Genomic DNA, 17,588 nt, shown 5'->3' with positions numbered 1-17,588 from the left:
TTCATAATTCATTTTATTCACTTTTTATAATCATTTTTGATTGCTATGTTTAATTTTGAATATTCAAAATGTTTTATAGTTCCAGTGTGGCATGTCCTTTACAAAATTAGAGAGCGAACTTGTAATAGGCCATTTTCAAAACAACAACATTATTGTTTATTGTATGAATTTCAAATAACAAATTTTACCTTCCTGTGGAATTTGTCATTGCGACACGCCGACTTGAAACAATTTCAGTTTCAAGTATTCATTATTTTATATAATCTGCAGGTAATGCAGTCGTCATAAACTGTTATGATGAAATGTTTAGTTTAGTTTACAGGATGTAAAATCACATATTAATGTAAATCGATGCCAAAAGAGTTTAAAAACCCGATGGTGGAAACGACACTTTCCAGCCTCCTGTTAGCAAGCGAGCGGCATTCCAACCGGACAGAGAATGATCGGGCCTCGACAGACTGTCATCACGTTGTCCTTAGTGTGTGTGTGTGTGTTTGCTTCGGCGAGCCTCACACACATTACGCAGAAGGACAGAAAGCTTAAAGTGGCTTACGGCTGCGTCTTCCCCACCCGGGGGCAGCCTGCCGTTTCACGTCGTTTGCAGAAAACAAAACCGCGCTGACATTTACGAGGCCGAGGCCGGCCGTCCACCATCAGAAAACCCGACGCGTTTGGCCGGCGGTCACTACGATCCGCTGTCATGGCTGTCATTCCTCCCCCTTGACACACACACGCACGCACACACACACTTCTCCTCTACTTAATGAGCAATCCAACAAGACACAGCAGCACAATGACCTTCAAAAGACAATAACACCGGCTGCTTGGAGTGTTGGAGTGATTACCGGAGCGGCTGCCAGGATCCCTGAGCAGGACAAGGTCTCCAATACCGCGGGCTAATTGTTACTGAAATAATAAAACCTGCCTCATCACACAGACTACAGTCCAACTTTCTGTTGGGATTCATGTCAGCTTAAGAACTGGACCTCGTTCAGGTTTCGCCACCTCGTCTTTAGATGGCCGTTGTTGATTTTTACAATTTCTCCTAAGACTGAAAAATACAGAATATTAAAGGGAAAGCTAATTGTACTACTCATTGCATAAATGTCAAATTTTACAGTTAAAAAACAGATGAGTTGGGGAAAAAATGTAAGTAATTTATAGTTAGTGGCTTTTAAAGAAATGCTGTAAAACTGATGGGACAAACTGGAATCTGACTAAAAGTACAAACTTACATGCACCGATTTAAGTTTTTTTGCCGATCACCAATATTTAAAAAGCCTGACCTGCTGATTCTGATTTTGGCCGATACCGATTTCTTCGTCTAAAAAGTCGCTAAATATCAGGGATGAAGTGATTAATAAAATTAACTGCAATTTTTGAAACAATTGTACTCTAATTCAGTAACCGAATAATCGCTAACTGGAGTATTCAGACTCATAAAAACGGCCACTTGATGAAAGAACAGCAAAGTTAGAGCAGTAAACAAGTCAAAGCAGTACAAAAAAAATATAAGTTTTGCATTTAAGATGAAAAACCCTCTCGGTGAATTTCTTCTACCCAGAAATCAGTGTGGCGGTTTCAGCTTCACCTTGTTCAAATTATGCAAAAAAAAAGAAGCTATTAAGCAACATTATGCTATCAAATTATTAGCTGCTTAATATAAAAAAAATAATCACCAGTTCAGTCCTACACTGTACTGATGTTCATTTGAGCAGAAAGCTGGAGCTTTTCTTTTTTTTGCTTCCTTTGTTACAAATGATGAAGTGTTTCATTGAAGAATCTATTGCATTTTAGGCAGTAAAAAGTGTATTTTCTTATTTAAAAAAAGGAATGGAATTACATATGTGCATGTTGTAATGCCTTTCTTTCTAATATTGAATAAAAAAGGCTCAAGTGGTTAGATAAACATACATTTGGAGAATGTGCCCATTTCTTTTTTGACTAATCATTAGAATAATCCATTACAAAATAAAAATGTTGGCGTCAGCCCTGCTGAAACAGAGCGACAAAGTAGCTAAGTTGGTGGCAGTGGGGATAACTACGATGAGTCGTGATTGAGACGCTGATTTTCAAACATTTTTTTTTTTTTGCAGATTACTTTTATGTTAATTAATCGGCCAAATTAAGGAAATCGAGTCCAGTTTATGGGCGCACCCCTTGCTAAAAGCATTAGGGTTGACCCCCGACCTGTTGCATATATTTGTTTTTTCAAGAATTCAAGAAATATTGGTACAAACATTTACCCTACATGATTTTTTTTTTCACATTTTACAAGCACAATGTATTTTATTTTGGTTTCATTCAGATACTATGTAACAAACCAACCCAAGGCAGCACAAACATGGCTTGCAATTTCTTTTTAATAAAAACCTCAAATGTGGGGCAAACATTTGTATTCACCTTTACTCAAAAAGGTGAATACCTTTTTGAGTAAAGGTATTACTGGCGTCGGCAGCTTGCCGACGCCAGCTGACGCCTGCTGCTTGCTGTTTTACACCAAGCAGCCGACGCCTGACCCCAAAAAAAAAACACAGAGCGTGTTCATCCATCAGAACCCGACAGGCGCTGCAACGCTCTGTGGACTCTGGACCCGCCTGACCCAGAAAACCCGCTACCTGATGACGGAGTCTGTGCGGTTGCAGCCCGGTATGGAGGAGGCCTTCTCCCCCGGGGAGCCGAGGATCTGCAGCGTCGTGTTGATGTCGACTTCTGTGGAGTGTTTGATGGAGAACTCCATCACCTCAGAGGGGATCATCGGGGTTTCGCCCTGAGGATCGTCTGCCAGCAGATAACCTGGAGAGCGAGGGAGAATACAACTTTTACTTTATTTTGTCTATTTTTTTTTTTTTTACAGCTATTGACAACTCAAATTGATTAGTTATTCATGGTTCGCTCACTTTTCCCACAGTAAAATTCAAACACTTTTCAAGTATTTTCAAACTTTTCCAACACTACACTCTGGAGACAAAAATAATACAAATAAACTAAAAAGGAAAAAAAAACGTTTTACTTCACGATTATATATTATTTATTACTGCTTTTATTAATGTTTATTATTATTAATGTCTTGTGATAGTGTTCTACATTCTACATAAATTAAACTAAAATATAATGAAATTTGCTTTGAACCGTTTCACTCTCACACACACGCTATACCTGGCTGCGCCGAGAACAAAACACTAGTTTAACAAAAATCAAAAACAAACAAATAAAAAACACTATTTCAATGTCTTAATGCATAAAATATAACAGTGTTTATTTCAGAAACACAGATTAACAAGTTGATGAGAAATTAGGAATAATAATATTCATTACAAATTGTATTAATGTAAATTAACTTCTTGCTCAAATTAAATGCTTAAACACAACAGATGAGAAAAGTCACAAAAAATCTCTAAAGAAAAATGTTCTCACTAACTTTTCTCACATTCAGCAAATAGAAATGACTCTGTTAATCCTAAATAACCTAAAACCAGAAAAAACCCGTATCTGTCTTTTTATTAGGGGCATAAAAATGTCTGGTTTCAACTATAAAAAATGCTTTCCAAATCCAGACTTTTAATCAGGCGTTAGATTGCACGTTATTACATTTGAAAATCAAGCACTTTCAAGGACTCTGTACAGAAATCAAGAACTTTCCAATCCTTCAAGCATCTGTGCGATTATGAGTTTGTATTACAGTGGGTCTAAAATTCTGGGTTATTACTTGTGTTTAGATATGCAGAGTTCTGCTGTACTCTATAAAAACATTGTAAAAACAATTAAAACGGATCTCCTCTTTAAAGAGGGCACACCCAGTCTAGAGTGTAAGTCAACGGGCCGTAAACCTCAATAAAGCTTTGAACTGCTCTGCAGACGCAGACTGCATGTCACAAACCCACAGCGCAGGGAGGTTTCTCTGTTATAAATATAACCAGTAAAGTTTAATAAACTGCACTGGAAAAGTCATTTCTGACTTTAATAAAACATTTCTATTGTAGACGTGTGGAACGTGACTCCTTGTTAAAGTCTAAAGAGTTTGGATCTGATTTTATGTGGGGCTTTTTGTGGACTGGGTTTTTGGAAGTGAAGCTACTTCTGATCCGAGAAGTTGCTGCAGCCCAGAGCAGAAACCGGCGCTGAATTAAATCCGTCTTTCTTTTCTTTTTTTTAAAGAAACAGCTGCTGACCTGAGACCAGTATGAGCCAGTGGATGTCCTCATACAGGTCGTCCAGGACTTTGCGGTCCACTGACCCCAGGTCGGTCGAGGCCATGAGGTGCTGCTGGGTCCTCTGGAGCTGGCCGTGCAACCGGTTCACCCGGTCCTCCAGCAGGCTGCGGAGCGGGGAAGAAAGAAATGGCACATGTTTTTTTTTGTTTTTTTTTTTGCAAAAACAAATATGTATGAAAGTGCAAATGTATTCATAATCTTTTATTTTTGTATTTTGTGACGTCAAAGCCATAAAATTCAACGTATTTTAGTTAAATTCTTTGTGATACATCAACGCACAGTCCAATACATTTGGATATTGGAAGCAAAATGAAGCTTTTTTTTTATCCACAACCCTGTTTATTTATTATCATTATATTTGTATACATAAAATCTGAAAAATGTATTGCACACATATTCATCGAGCTGCTGTAAATCTAAATATGTGTAGAACATTTCAGTCACAAAAATACTTCTGGTTATGTCTTTACCACATATTCACATCTAACACATTTATCTATATTTTACCCTTTTATCACTGCCAAACAACTGAAGCTCATCAAATTGTAAGGGGAGCAAAGTACACTTTAGGTTCTCAATTGGATTTAGGTCTAGACTTGGACTAGGCCGTTGTAACAAATAAAAATACTTTCACCTAAACCAAGGAGGGTCAAAGTGGGGCGACCCGAGCTGATTTTGTGCGTCCAACAATTCAAGAATAAATAAGGACAAAACTACAAATTTAAATTTAAATCTACTTACAAAAATGTTGGACGCAACATAAAGTGATTATCTCTGCAAATCCTTTTGGTTTCCTTCTATTTTCAAGGTGACCGTTTTCCCATATCGTCGCTTTCCTAAAATAGTCATTTTTTTGCCGAGAGATTTTGACAAATAAATAAATAAGTAAAAGTCACGCTCTTTTTATTGCCTAAAAATGATTTAGGCAAAACAACAACAAACAAAAAAACATAACTTTTGTCAAAGAATATAATTTTAATTTAGACGTCAGCATAATGTATAATGTCTTATTTCACTGGCAGATTATTTCACTTAAAACTAGAACTTTTTAAAATCACTATTAAGGAATTATTGACTTAAAACAAGCTCCTACATTTAGCTGAAAAGTTACTAAGTTAGTTTTGTCTTATTTCAAATGTACTAAGATATCTGCACTAAAAACTAAACAAAAGAAATAACTTGGTAAGATTTTTTTTGCATTGTCAGAGGTTGTAATTCTAACAAGACAAGATGTGAAAAGGTTCCAGGGAAACCTTCACAGGGTCCTGCATGACCGGTCAGATAATTATTCGGCTTGTTACCTTGTGAGCAGGGGGATGCAGTGGTCCGCCGCCACACGTCCCAGCATGCCGATGCTGGACAGCTGGTCCGAGAACAGCTCTCTGTCGTCCTCCTGCAGCTCGTTGATCTCCTCCGCCTCGTGGGACGATATGCCGTTTACAGACTGTTCCAGCAAAAAATAATTAAAAAAAAAGATTTAAAAAAAAAAAAAAAGAGGAAGGAATCGGATCAACGGGATCGCTCTCGGGGACGTCACGTCGTCTCACCAGGTTCCGCGTGCCGTCGGGAGCGGCCAGGTGACACTGAATGTAGGAGTTGAAGACCTGGATGGCGGGCTGGACGAAGCAGCCGCGGGGAAAGTGTTCCTCGTCCTGGACGAGCGTGAGCCACGACTCCAGCAGCTTGTCGTACGCCTCCATGTAAACCATGTCGTCTTTATCCAGCTGGGAGGAGGAACAAGCAGACAAACAGGCATGGTGTCAAATTCACAGCAAACATTTGACACCAATGGGTCCAAAATGATCGGGTTGAGTGTTTTTGTTTATTTTAAATCATCAGTATTGCGTATTAAGGGTTTGTACATTCTTCCCACAGTAAAATTCAAGCACTTTCCAAGCCTTTGTCAAGGTAAGTTTCCAAACTTTTCCAGCTCCACACTTTGGAGGAAAAATTCAAACAAACGTAAAGAAAAAAAAAAAAGTTTTCATTCACCATCATATGATACCATTTATTACTTACCGACTTCATTGTGTAATTAATTACTCAACTATTATTGTTAACCGTGTCTTGTGATAGTAACTACATTCTACAGCAGAGATGAAAGTAAATTAAAATGGAACAAAAATTGTTTGTTTTGAAACGTCTCTCATACACCCTTTACATCTGACCAGTACTAAAACTAAACACTAACAAAAGTTAATCTCCCAGTTTCAATAACTTGAATATATAAAATAGAAGGCAACATTTATTTCAGCTATACATACCAATACTATTCCAATTAGCTAAATGAGCAAAATATTCATTATATCAAAACAATTTAAATAAATTTTGGCCTTGCTCAAATTAAACGCTCAAAAACAAACAGTTGAAACCAGATATTTACCTAAAAGAAACGTTTTTCTCTCACTGCATAAAGTAAAATCAGACCAAACTTCTCTTGTTTTAGGTTTGTTATAATTACCAACATTATTTTAATTCGCTAAATGCCAGACAATATAGCAAGAAAATTTTTAAAAGAGATTTTATTTTGAAACTTTTGTGTCTTTGTATTGAGTGAAGAAAAATATCTGGCTTCGACTGTAAATTCAAGCACTTTCAAGGCCCTTAAACAGAAATCAGGCACATTCCAAACCTAGAAAAAAACCTGATTGAAATGCGATTATTTCTCAAAGAGTTCAACACCTACGTGCATTTAAACGTATAACACAATGTGACGAAAGGTCTGCCTCGGGAGAAGGCGGGCTGAATGCGGCGCGACTCACCACCTCCTCCAGGGCGGCGCTGCGTCCAAACGAGCAGGTGAGGAGTGTGAGGCAGTTGATGAAGGAGGTGAAGAGCTCGCTGGGCAGCGCCGTTAAAACGCTCCGGGGGAACATGGTGATCAGGTTGGAGATGATGTTGGAGATGCCCACCGCCTCCGAATCCTCGATCTCGATCCTGAGGACGCAGAAACCGTCACCGTCTCAAACTCAGACGTAAACATTGGGAACGATCCGCAAGGGGAGTTTCGTTCACCAATAAATGCCCGTCTTGTGTTTTTATTAGAGGAAGGAAAATGAAAATGTGAGGAAAACAAGCCGTCTTTATTTGGTTTAAGGTTTCAAAAAAAAAAAAAAAGTCTGCTTTGGTCAGAGGAAAAACAGACTTCAGAGTCGTTTTCCAGTTCGCCCACTGGGGACAAAAGAAGAAGAAGAAGATATAAAAATCCATCTTTAAACTGAAACTGGCAGGCGGCCTGACCCCAGAAAACGTTCCCACAGCTGCATCCCACAATCTTATCTGTGCTTCAGTAAAAATAAAAAGTCAAACGTGGAACATTGACTCTACAGTTAACAGTGGTGCAGTTGGCAGCACTGTTGCCTTGCAGCAAGAAGCTCCTGGGTTCGATTCCCAGAGTTTGCATGTTTTCCCTGTGCATGGGTGAGTTCTCACAGGTTCTCCCACAGTCCAAAAACAAGAACAACGTGACTGCCAGGTCTCTCTAAATTCTACTTAGGTGTGTGTGTGCATGATGTCTGTCTCTGTGTTGGGCCTCCTTGATGGATGGATATCATGTTACAATGTTATTCCCTCATCAGAAACATACGTGGAGCGTAGCTTTGATTTGTTTCATATTTCAGAAATCCTTTAATCTCCATGGCAACCATTCAGCTGTTCTTAAAAGCCTGGTTGGACCTAGCTCCGCCTTCAAGGACAAAGCTCCTCCTCTGAGCTGCAGTTTTCAAGGTTCCACCTCACATGACGCCCCTCCGTCCATTCCCCCACTCAGGCTCCTTCAGACTAGCCAGCAGCAATTAGCAAACACCTGGTGGATCTGAGCATCAGCTGAGCTCATTAAAAGACCCACTTCTCAACGCTGGCAAAACGTTGTTAAAGGGTTAATAGAGGAGAGAGGCTGTGAGGACTTCCTGAAGGCCGAGTTTCAGGAGGAGGAGGAGTTTTTAAAGAGACAGAGACCCAATTTCAAGGCGTCACTTTAGGAAGTAAAATTTCTTTTGATATTTGATATATATATATATATAGCATTTCATAACAACTGAAGGCAACAGTTGTTTGTACTGTGAAATGTCACACTGTGCCTGGAAAATACACAATACTGGCCCTTTAAAAGTTTTGCATTTGATTAGCAGCATCTGACTGTTACTTTCTCTATAATTAAGTGTAGGGAGGCAGGATGCGTTCAGTTTTCACTCATAACGCTTTCATTTGGGGGTTTACTTTAGTGCAGAAATAACCAATAAAGGTAGAATCTGTAGTGTTTTTTTTCAACATCTGATTTGATTTAAGTTATTCATTAAAACAGATTTTTTTATAAATGTTGTGATATACAAAAGAAGGAGTGCTTTGTTTATTATACTTTTTTTTTTAGACCGTGACTAACTGATCCAAGAGATTTTGATGAAAAACCTGAAGATGAAGCGTCTGTTTCTGCCGCCGCTCCTCTTCCCGCTCTACCCAAGTGAAAGAGCTACATTGTGTGAGGAGCCCTGCTAAACCCTATCAGATGGAGCTAAATTGCGTGCAGGACTGTTCAATCGCTGCGGATCGGCCGTCCCTCTCTGCATGGCTTTCCGATGAGGCAAGTGGAAAAAAGCTCCAAGAATAGGTGATTAAAGACATAGCAGTGGAGCGGGGAAGAGAGAAAGAGAGAGGAAGAGGAGAAAAAGACCCTTTTCTCAGCCGGTGTGTGAGGACGTTATTTATATCGAGCCAAGTAATCGTAGCGTCTTATTTTCAATGAAAAGACAACGTCAACATCTCTCACAGACTGTATGGAAACAAATGCATCTAATTATCCCCTTAATTTTTTTTTTTGTCACTTTTACAAATCTTAATAGCTAAGAAATAAAACAGCTTTTTTATTAAAAAGAACTAAAACAAGCAGCCAATAACTAGGCAAAAAAATAAATAAATAAATAGAAGAACTGAGCTTGGAGTTAGGTGCTTTGAAACGCTGCTCACATTCAGGACCTGCAGACTGACGTTACCATCGGCTCAGAGATGGGCTTCTGTTGTGGCTGAAATTTAAATCGAAAGGCAAATGAAGCGTTTAAATACTCTGACTTACTGTCATTTAGGGCCAAGTGACGGCATGCGATAAAGTGGATGAAGGCTGCAATGACTTACAAAGAATAAATACTAAAGTGTGTAGCATTAATATCTTTATTAATACTTTAGATTCTTGCAAATGGATCCAGGACAGCAAATGATTGGACCAGATATGAAAAATAATTAAAATAAATTCAGTTACAGATTTTATTTTTTTTCATCCATCCACAATTTCTGTTTCAGCAAATTATACAACTTAGTTGCTTAGCTGTAGTTAGTTTCACCAGAACATCTCAACATTTTGTGCTGCATTAAACAGCAAGATATACTAAAACATATTACTGCTACTTGGAGCATAATTGGACGGCGCTTTTATTTTTATAATTGGCTAAAATTTAATGAGTCCAAGCAGTTATTTGCAATACTGGTGTTGCGAAGGTAGAAAATAGGCGATTTTTCGTGAAGTCCTTTCTCCATTTTAATTTTGAACAGTTATATTCTGTTTACACTGTCTACTGACACCAACAGATACTATTAGTATTCAGATGTAGAACCAGTCCTGAAGCTTCTGAACAGGAGCAGGAGGAGTTAAGATCTAGTGAGCTTTATCGAAACTGACACATTTCCATTCAGCCAATTCATTTTTCCAATTCCATCCAGCTCAATTTTATGGAAGCAGAGATGGACTGAGACCAACCGACTCTCGGCTTTATTGGTGACAGGCTGGACCAAAAATAATGCAAGCCTCCAATATGTAAGCTCTAACATATTGTGCCAAACGCAACATTTATCATTAAGAATTTAAAATGATTTTTTCTCCCTCCAATCAACAAGGTCCAGACTCTTTTTCTTTGTGTTCATGCAGCTCCACATGACTGCCTCTTTGGTTGATATACATATAACTCTCAGGTTTAGACAATCGACTTTGTTTCTACAGCTTCACATCACATGAGTCTCGTGATCAACAGCCAGATTTTACCACTGATAAAAACCACGAAGAAGACGACGATGACAGGAAGTAGTTGGAGGATGTCGGTGCGGCATGTTTTCTAAAGATTTATCACAAACGTATTCATGTGTGATTTTAATTGCGTTTCTTATTTGACGGAAACGCCACAATTGCGAAATTGTGGGGTTTTTGTTTTCAGCATTAGCGGAACATCGACAAAGTTTTGTACACGTTTGTTTCGGAAACTCAGCTGCTGTTAGCATTTCAGCTGGTTTTGTGTTTCAAGTAAAAGCAGTCATCTTGCATATGTAATCGTTTTACATTTGAGTAAATACTATAAAACTCTGCTGTCTTTAATCACGTTTACTGTATAACAGTTCGACAAACAAACACTTGACGCAATCCACAGCTCAGAAAACACACCAAAGTGTTTTCACCTCTTGAAAATAGTCGGAGCTCCATCATCAATTCAGAGCTCCAGGCAAATCTGAGAGACAAGCCCCCTCGGTTTTATTACAGGCTCTGGCAGCTTGGTGTTCAATTAGAGGACAACCGGTGGATATAAAAACACACAATTCGCCCGTGTTTAAAGGAAAGCAAGTGTGGCGTTTTAATCCTGTTTTATTTGAAAAAAAAAAAGAAGCATGAGGATAATAATTTGATCCACCACGGCATGAATGCGGTTTCAGACACATCTGGGAAGCATAAGCCACTGGCTACGCTACGTACTCAATTTGTTACCAAGCTGGAAGACAGGTTCCCATGATGCAATGAGGGGGCATTAAAACTGAGACTCAACAAGCAATTACTTCCTGTAAATAAAGCTGAAATGGTTCAACACGCAGCGTCCTACTGTTGACGTTGGCCTCCGTCGCTTGTTGAGTCTCCGAATTTAAACACGAAATGTGGAAGAAAAAAAAAAAAAATCCAGCACGTCTGCTCAAAGATAAGAACTGAGGGCTGTGAGCATCTTTAGCACACTGCGTTCAAACCTTCCCAAAACAAACCGAGACAAATTGAAAAGCAACACAAAGCAGTAGCTGCAACCTTTATCTCTCAGGCTCCGAGCTGCCTTCAAGACTGAAGTAATTATTGAATAATGGCGTTCTGCAGCTCCCTAGCTCTTTAATGTGATTGTTGAAGGTTTAATGGTGGAAAACAATAAAAGGAAGGCTATTAAGCTAAAAGCATCAGGCATTAGAGAGAAAAGTTAATTCAGGGTTCAGCGGCTCAGGCTGGCTGCTGCAGCGGCGCCCGTCTTCACAGGGCGGCTGCTTTCACTTTCAGCTTTCAATTAGTCCCTGCAGGTCAGTACTTAAGCTACACCTGTCAGTGTTGTGGCTTTTGACGAGAAAAAAGTGGACGACTTGTCAAAATGTCAGAGGAAATCATGAAAGTAATAAAAGTGAAAAATGAAGAAGAAGAAGAAAAAAAAGCCAGGTGACGATTTGCTCCCGAGGATCAGCAGCAACTGCAACCCACACACACACACACACACACACACACACACACACACACCCCCACACGCACACACACACACACACACACACACCCACACACACCCACACACACACACACACCTGTGGCTTAAACGTGAACTAAAACTGATCTAAATCTAAGTATGCATTCAACATTTCGTATAGATGACAAAATAAAAAAAGTTCCCAAACTGTCATAAAGCGGCCCAACTTTAATCCCATTTCAGCAACATTTTAGAAAAACTAAGGCAAGAGATTGATCAAAAAATAATATTAATACATGATTTAATAAAAAATAATCCCAACTACATTTCAGATCAAAAATACTTTGGCAAAATCAGATATTATAGTGAGAAGGCCAAGTAGCAGCTCCGGTTTTTGATTTGGTTCACAAGGCTCTATCCAGGGAAGCTAAGACAATTATTTTATAACATGTATTCTCCTTTTATATTGTCTTATTAAATGCCAAGGGTGTGTATAACCTTAGGTTTAACTGTATCAACTGGTTAAAGTAAACTAAATGTGATTTCTTTTCTTCATTTAAATGAAAAAATAAAATAAAATTTAAATCTGCTTGCTTGTTGTTGGTTTAGAAGGGCTTTGATAGTTTTGATAACAGAGAGCAAATTAGTTTAGTCCATGTGATTACTGATGTCCAGGGCTGGGACATTAATGCATTAAAGTCTTAATATTTTTAATGAAATTAATCTTTTTCTTTTAAACATACATAGGTTCCGGCAGGAACCTTTCCATTTAAGAGTTTCTAGTACGCCCCTAAATCTGACGCACAAGTGACGTCCGCAAACACCAGCGATGGATGACGAAGCTGCTTCTCTGAGCTAAGTTTTGCTTCAAAAGTCTGATTGGATGCTGGAAAAGTCTATTATTGAGCTAAAGGCAGTTAGCCTATCAGCGAAGCTATTCAAGGCTAAAATAGCATTTCAATGCTAAACATGTAGCTAATGTCGGCGTCCACATTTCTATAGAAGGATTTTTTCACAGAAGTTTATGAATGATAATCTAAATAACAGATAAAAAAAACAATATTGTTGAGCTCATGTGTCTATTCATGTAATAATTTACCAGCATTTTTTATTGAAAATATTGCAACAGTTTTCATTAAAAAAACGATTAAATACAGATCCAGCAATCAACCTGATGGAATATCTTAACCGAGTCCCATCACTACTGGTTACACAGGCTTTCTGAAATATTTGACGAAAATCAAAATGTTTGAAGCTTCAGCCACCGTCAGAGAGAGAATATTATCTATCCAATGCAACACAACGTTATGGTGCGTCTCCGCAAAGCAAAAGCACAACACTGGGACTTTCATTAAAACGGACTTTAAACCGTCTGAGAAGCAAATTCTGCTCAAAAGCGTCACGTAAAGCATGTAAGCCAATAATGTGACTTCCAGGTTAACGGCGACAGAAAGCTCGCACTCACCCGTTGATCATACTGAGCAGGCCTTCCACCAGGTGAGCCAGGTAGGACACCTGGGCGCTCTCGTCTGGGAAGACGGGCCCGTGCATGGAGGCCAGCTGGGCCAGGCACTGCAGGGAGTCCTGGGCCATGTCCGAGTCCTCCCGGATCTTCCTGTGAATCTGCAGGACAGACAGACAGACGCGTCTTTCTCAGACTGATCTCGTTCTTTAAGAAACAGATGGGAAAATTAGATGCGCAAAGGTACAGACCAAATATAAAATGTTGGTTATTTTTTAATGTACAGAATGTAACTGGCTGGTCACGAAGTGTCACGATACATTTTGTTGGACGATAAATTGTCCCAGAAATGATTGTGATAAATGGTGATATTGTTGTTTTGCAACCATTCTGAAGTAATATATTGTTTTTCCCTCTCAAAGATCAATACATTTTCATTTTGTAAACAAAACTTATCACTGAAACTGGAAATAATGATAATATATATTAAAATATATAAACAACCAAAAACACAATAAATAAAAAGCACAACCAAAACCACAGATAAGACAGATTATGAAGTCTGTAAACAAAATTGGCCTTCATTACAAATATTATTCATCAGAATGGAAATTATTGACTTTATTTTAATTCATCATGTGATTAATTGATTAACTGGTTACTGTGACAGGTTTAGCTGCAGACAGCAAACCAAACGGCTTATTTCCAATCAATTTACTGAGACTGCCAAATATTTTTTTTAGTTATAAAACACAACATTCTCCTCTCTGTATTTTGTTTTATGGCAACAAAATAATCTCAGTTCAAACCTAAGCAAAAAAAAAAAAAAAACATGTCAAAAAGAGCTAAAAACACAAACAAACGCTAATTTCAAACATCTCTGGAGACAGTGGTGAGGACAAATGCTAATAGCAGAAGCTATGACAGATCTACTGCAGCGAAACTTTACAGCAAATCCGGCATGAGTCTTAAACTGGGCCGAGCAGCACCAGGACAAAGCTGAGAGAGGACAGAGTCCTGCTGACAACTCTTAAAACACACTTCAACACAAGGTTGGGGTGTTTATGAGTTTGATGCTTGTTCTTGTTTTAAAGAGTTCAGATTCTAATTCCCGTTTTTAGCAAATGGTCGATTCCTTGCAGAAATGTTGTTTTGACATATGTGACTTGATGGAAATAATAAAAGCCTTAATTTAGAAGCTGAGTATTCTACATTACATTAATGCTAAAATTGTTTATTTGTTCAACTTACAAAAGTTCAACACCTTACAATACTTAAGCATTTTGCCAACAACAAACCATTCTGCTATTTTTCATTTTATTTAACCACCTCAGTGAAGAAAGTCAACAGATATGGCAACAATTCACTGCAACCAAACTTCGCACCTCCCTTGTACTAAAAACCAACATCAAGCTTTACTTTTATTTAATACATTCTTTAACGCTCACTAGATTTTATGTGAGAGTTTATATAAAGATACAATTCCTCAATGCAATCTGCCGGGTTTCCTTAGAAACCTATTAAACAAATTTCAATAATGATCTGCGCTTAATGCGCCGTTTGATAACTGAGATTAACTGTAACTTTTGTACGTTTGAAGTGAAAAGACAATTTTGGTAAAGACGACATTTGTTGTGAATTGTCACCAAATTGATTTTCACTAAATGCGAGAAAAGTGAGGAATTTACTAAATTAAAGCCCAACATTTATTGAGTGTGAAGAGGAAATGACGTGGCCACTGTTTGCTACGTTTTTAGCTGCTGCTGAAAAGGTTGTTAGAAAAAGAAGCTTAAAAGGAAAAGATTTACTTTACCCCTTAACACAATTGCAATTTTAAAAATGTAAAAAGCTCTTTGATTTTTATTTCCTAAACTCTTCTCCTTACTCTTTGTGGAAAGGATCTAAAGGTGAGTGAAAGTTTTATTTAACGTGAATTGTGCTCCGACTACATTTTAACCTCGACACCCGACAATATTTAGCTCTGCAAGGCAAACCTCCACAAGTAGAAAAAGCCGTAGTGGAGGTGAATCCGATCCAACCAAAGTTGAGCAGCATAAATACTCACTGGTGCAACAAAAAACAACAAACAAAAAATATCCAGCTACTCCGACTTCAGCGTGACCCTGTCGTCTCCAATCGACCGCTTCAGATTGCCTCAATTAAACTCCTGAGCGGAAAAGATTCAAGTCCCGACGAGAGAGAGAGAGAGACAGACAGAGAGACCGCCGCCTGACACGGTCTCATGGCATCAAGCGTCTGATCCCGGGATTGATCCGCGTCGAGCCGTCAGACTCCGGCAGCAGGGGGAGAAGCTCGGGACGGAGCGCGGCGGGGGCAGCAACAGCACCGCGGCGAGTCATCACAGCAACATGTGTTTCCACTGGCGGCTCCGTGCAGATGTGCGGAGCTCCAGCGAATCAGCCAGTTCTTTCCTTCCTTTTTTCCCCCCCTGCTTCTTCCTTTGCGTCCTGAACTGTCATCCTAATAAATCCAGAGTGCCTGCATCTTCAGCCGGTGCCTCGCACACAAAACCATCACTGGAGCACTCAAACTTTCATCCTCCCCGTCTTTTTTTCTTTTCTTTTTTTTTTTCTTCACCCCTTCTCCTCCTCTTTCTCACTCAATCCCCGCTGGATTCTTCCCTGCTTCGTTCCCACACTCTTCCTCCCCCTCTCTCCGCTTTCTGATCTCCAGCTGTGCCGCCCCGTTGCCCGCTTGGTAGCGAGCCACGGCGCTCGGGATGCTAGCGTGTTCTAGCCGCCAAGCTGTAGCCTCCAGTGCTGCCGCTCTCTTCCAGAGCGTGAAGTCATCCTCTGGAAGAACTCGGCAGGAGGAGGAGGAGACGAGGAAGGGGAGGATGTGGGGGTAAACTGGTGAGTAAGTGAGAAAGAAAGCGAGAGGGAGGAGTGGGAGAGCAGCACAAGGCCAACAGATTGAACAGCGCCAGCTCTGGAAAAGCAGCTGCTCCAGTGAACGAGCCATACCACGCCAGTAATGTCAGTCGCCTTGAGTTTGCCTATAGTTAGACACGCTGAATGCTGCGCGGGTATTTCTGCAGGCGCGAGGTGGGATGGAAGGAAGAATTAGGAATATATCAATATGAACAAAACCAAAAAGAGTTCCACACACAGTGAGTCCTTCAATTCAGTTTGGTATCGGCAGTAGAGATGCACCGATCCAAAATTATTATCTGCATCAATCCTGATATTGAAAAAATAATAATAACCTAGATTGTGTGTCGTTGACGATGTGCCCGCTCCTTAAGGGCAGATCTATTCAGTCTAATTCTGTATTTTAAGCCCTGAGTGATGTCATGCTTTATTATTTATTTTACATCATATTTAGAATTCCTAATTGCACTTTCTGAACCATTTGAAAGAAAGTTTGTTACATGTTTGACCAAAGCAGTCAACCAATTATCTTTGTCAGTTTCAGCGTCTTTATCATTTATTTTACATTGGCTGTTATCCTCCTGATTGCACTGACTGGACAAATGAAAGCTTTTACATGTTTGACCAAACTTACGGAGCTATTTATGTGTGGCGTACTGGTGCAGAGTTATCGGATAAATTTGTAATTCTGTACATTTATGCCGGTGTTTTTAAAATATAAATGTCTCAAGTCTATTCAGCAATGTTTTTCTGTGTCGGATCCATATCAGCCGATACCAAACCTCAGTTATCGGGATCGGAAGTGAAACTAAATGGATCGGTGCATCCTTATGCAGTACAGCCGTTTGAAGGCGTTTCCATTACAAAAGTGTGGAAAAACTTTTCCATATTCTATTAAACTCAAAAAACTGAGGGGTGAAAGGTCAACTTTACTCTTCTGTTTTCAGTAAAGGAAGTAGCGGCTGCAGCTAAACATTAAAGAAAACTCTATACCCGCTTTACTTTTCAAAAATAAACTTACAAAACGCAGAGCCTGTGATGAATACACTGTGTACATTTTATAAAGAACCTCATCCTACTAAAACAACGTTGATGCCTAACATCTAAAATACAGAGTATGACTTATTATTTCCCTCTTAGTCTTTTTGTTGAGGTCAAAGTTTTTGTATCTTGACTACTCTTCTGGAGAGTGAAGGGTCAGTTTAAGGTCAGTGACCTTATTCAGGAAGTGAAAGGCCTCCTGAATAAGGTCCAAAACATATTTGAGTGCCACACCTGTCGCAGCGGAGACCTAAACCCAGGTAGATTCTGGCTAATGTGGATTTGACAAGAAGGTTCTGTATAATCCATGATGAGGCTTGTCATGTGACTTAAAGCTCATGTATTTCTCACATGCAGATTTTCTGCGGGGCTGAAGTCGCTCCATGTAATTTATTCCAAATAAGAAAGATCGATTCTTTGATTGTTGCAAGTTAAGAAGCCTGTCACCAACGTCTGTGCTGGAGGCATCAGGAAGGTTTTGTGAGAAGAAAGTCTGACATTACACCTTCAGGGAATGTCA

General features: G+C 39.3%; 1 protein-coding gene across 1 annotated transcript in view; it reads right to left on the bottom strand.

Annotated features, from left to right (window-relative positions):
* xpo4 (exportin 4) overlaps positions 1 to 17,588 on the bottom strand; it is a 56,936-nt gene that overhangs the window by 9,301 nt on the left and 30,047 nt on the right. The window contains exons 8-13 of the mRNA XM_032568672.1: positions 13,140 to 13,297; positions 6,977 to 7,151; positions 5,762 to 5,938; positions 5,516 to 5,658; positions 4,173 to 4,318; positions 2,619 to 2,796 (exon numbers count right to left, since the gene is read on the bottom strand). Coding sequence (XP_032424563.1) covers positions 2,619 to 2,796; positions 4,173 to 4,318; positions 5,516 to 5,658; positions 5,762 to 5,938; positions 6,977 to 7,151; positions 13,140 to 13,297 — 977 coding nt within the window. The remainder of the gene's footprint in view (positions 1 to 2,618; positions 2,797 to 4,172; positions 4,319 to 5,515; positions 5,659 to 5,761; positions 5,939 to 6,976; positions 7,152 to 13,139; positions 13,298 to 17,588) is intronic.

The sequence above is a fragment of the Xiphophorus hellerii genome, chromosome 7 (assembly GCF_003331165.1).
Source record: "Xiphophorus hellerii strain 12219 chromosome 7, Xiphophorus_hellerii-4.1, whole genome shotgun sequence".
Classification (NCBI taxonomy): Eukaryota; Metazoa; Chordata; class Actinopteri; order Cyprinodontiformes; family Poeciliidae; genus Xiphophorus; species Xiphophorus hellerii.
Note: the sequence above shows the minus strand (reverse complement) of the source record. Positions and strands in the feature narration are given on the sequence as shown.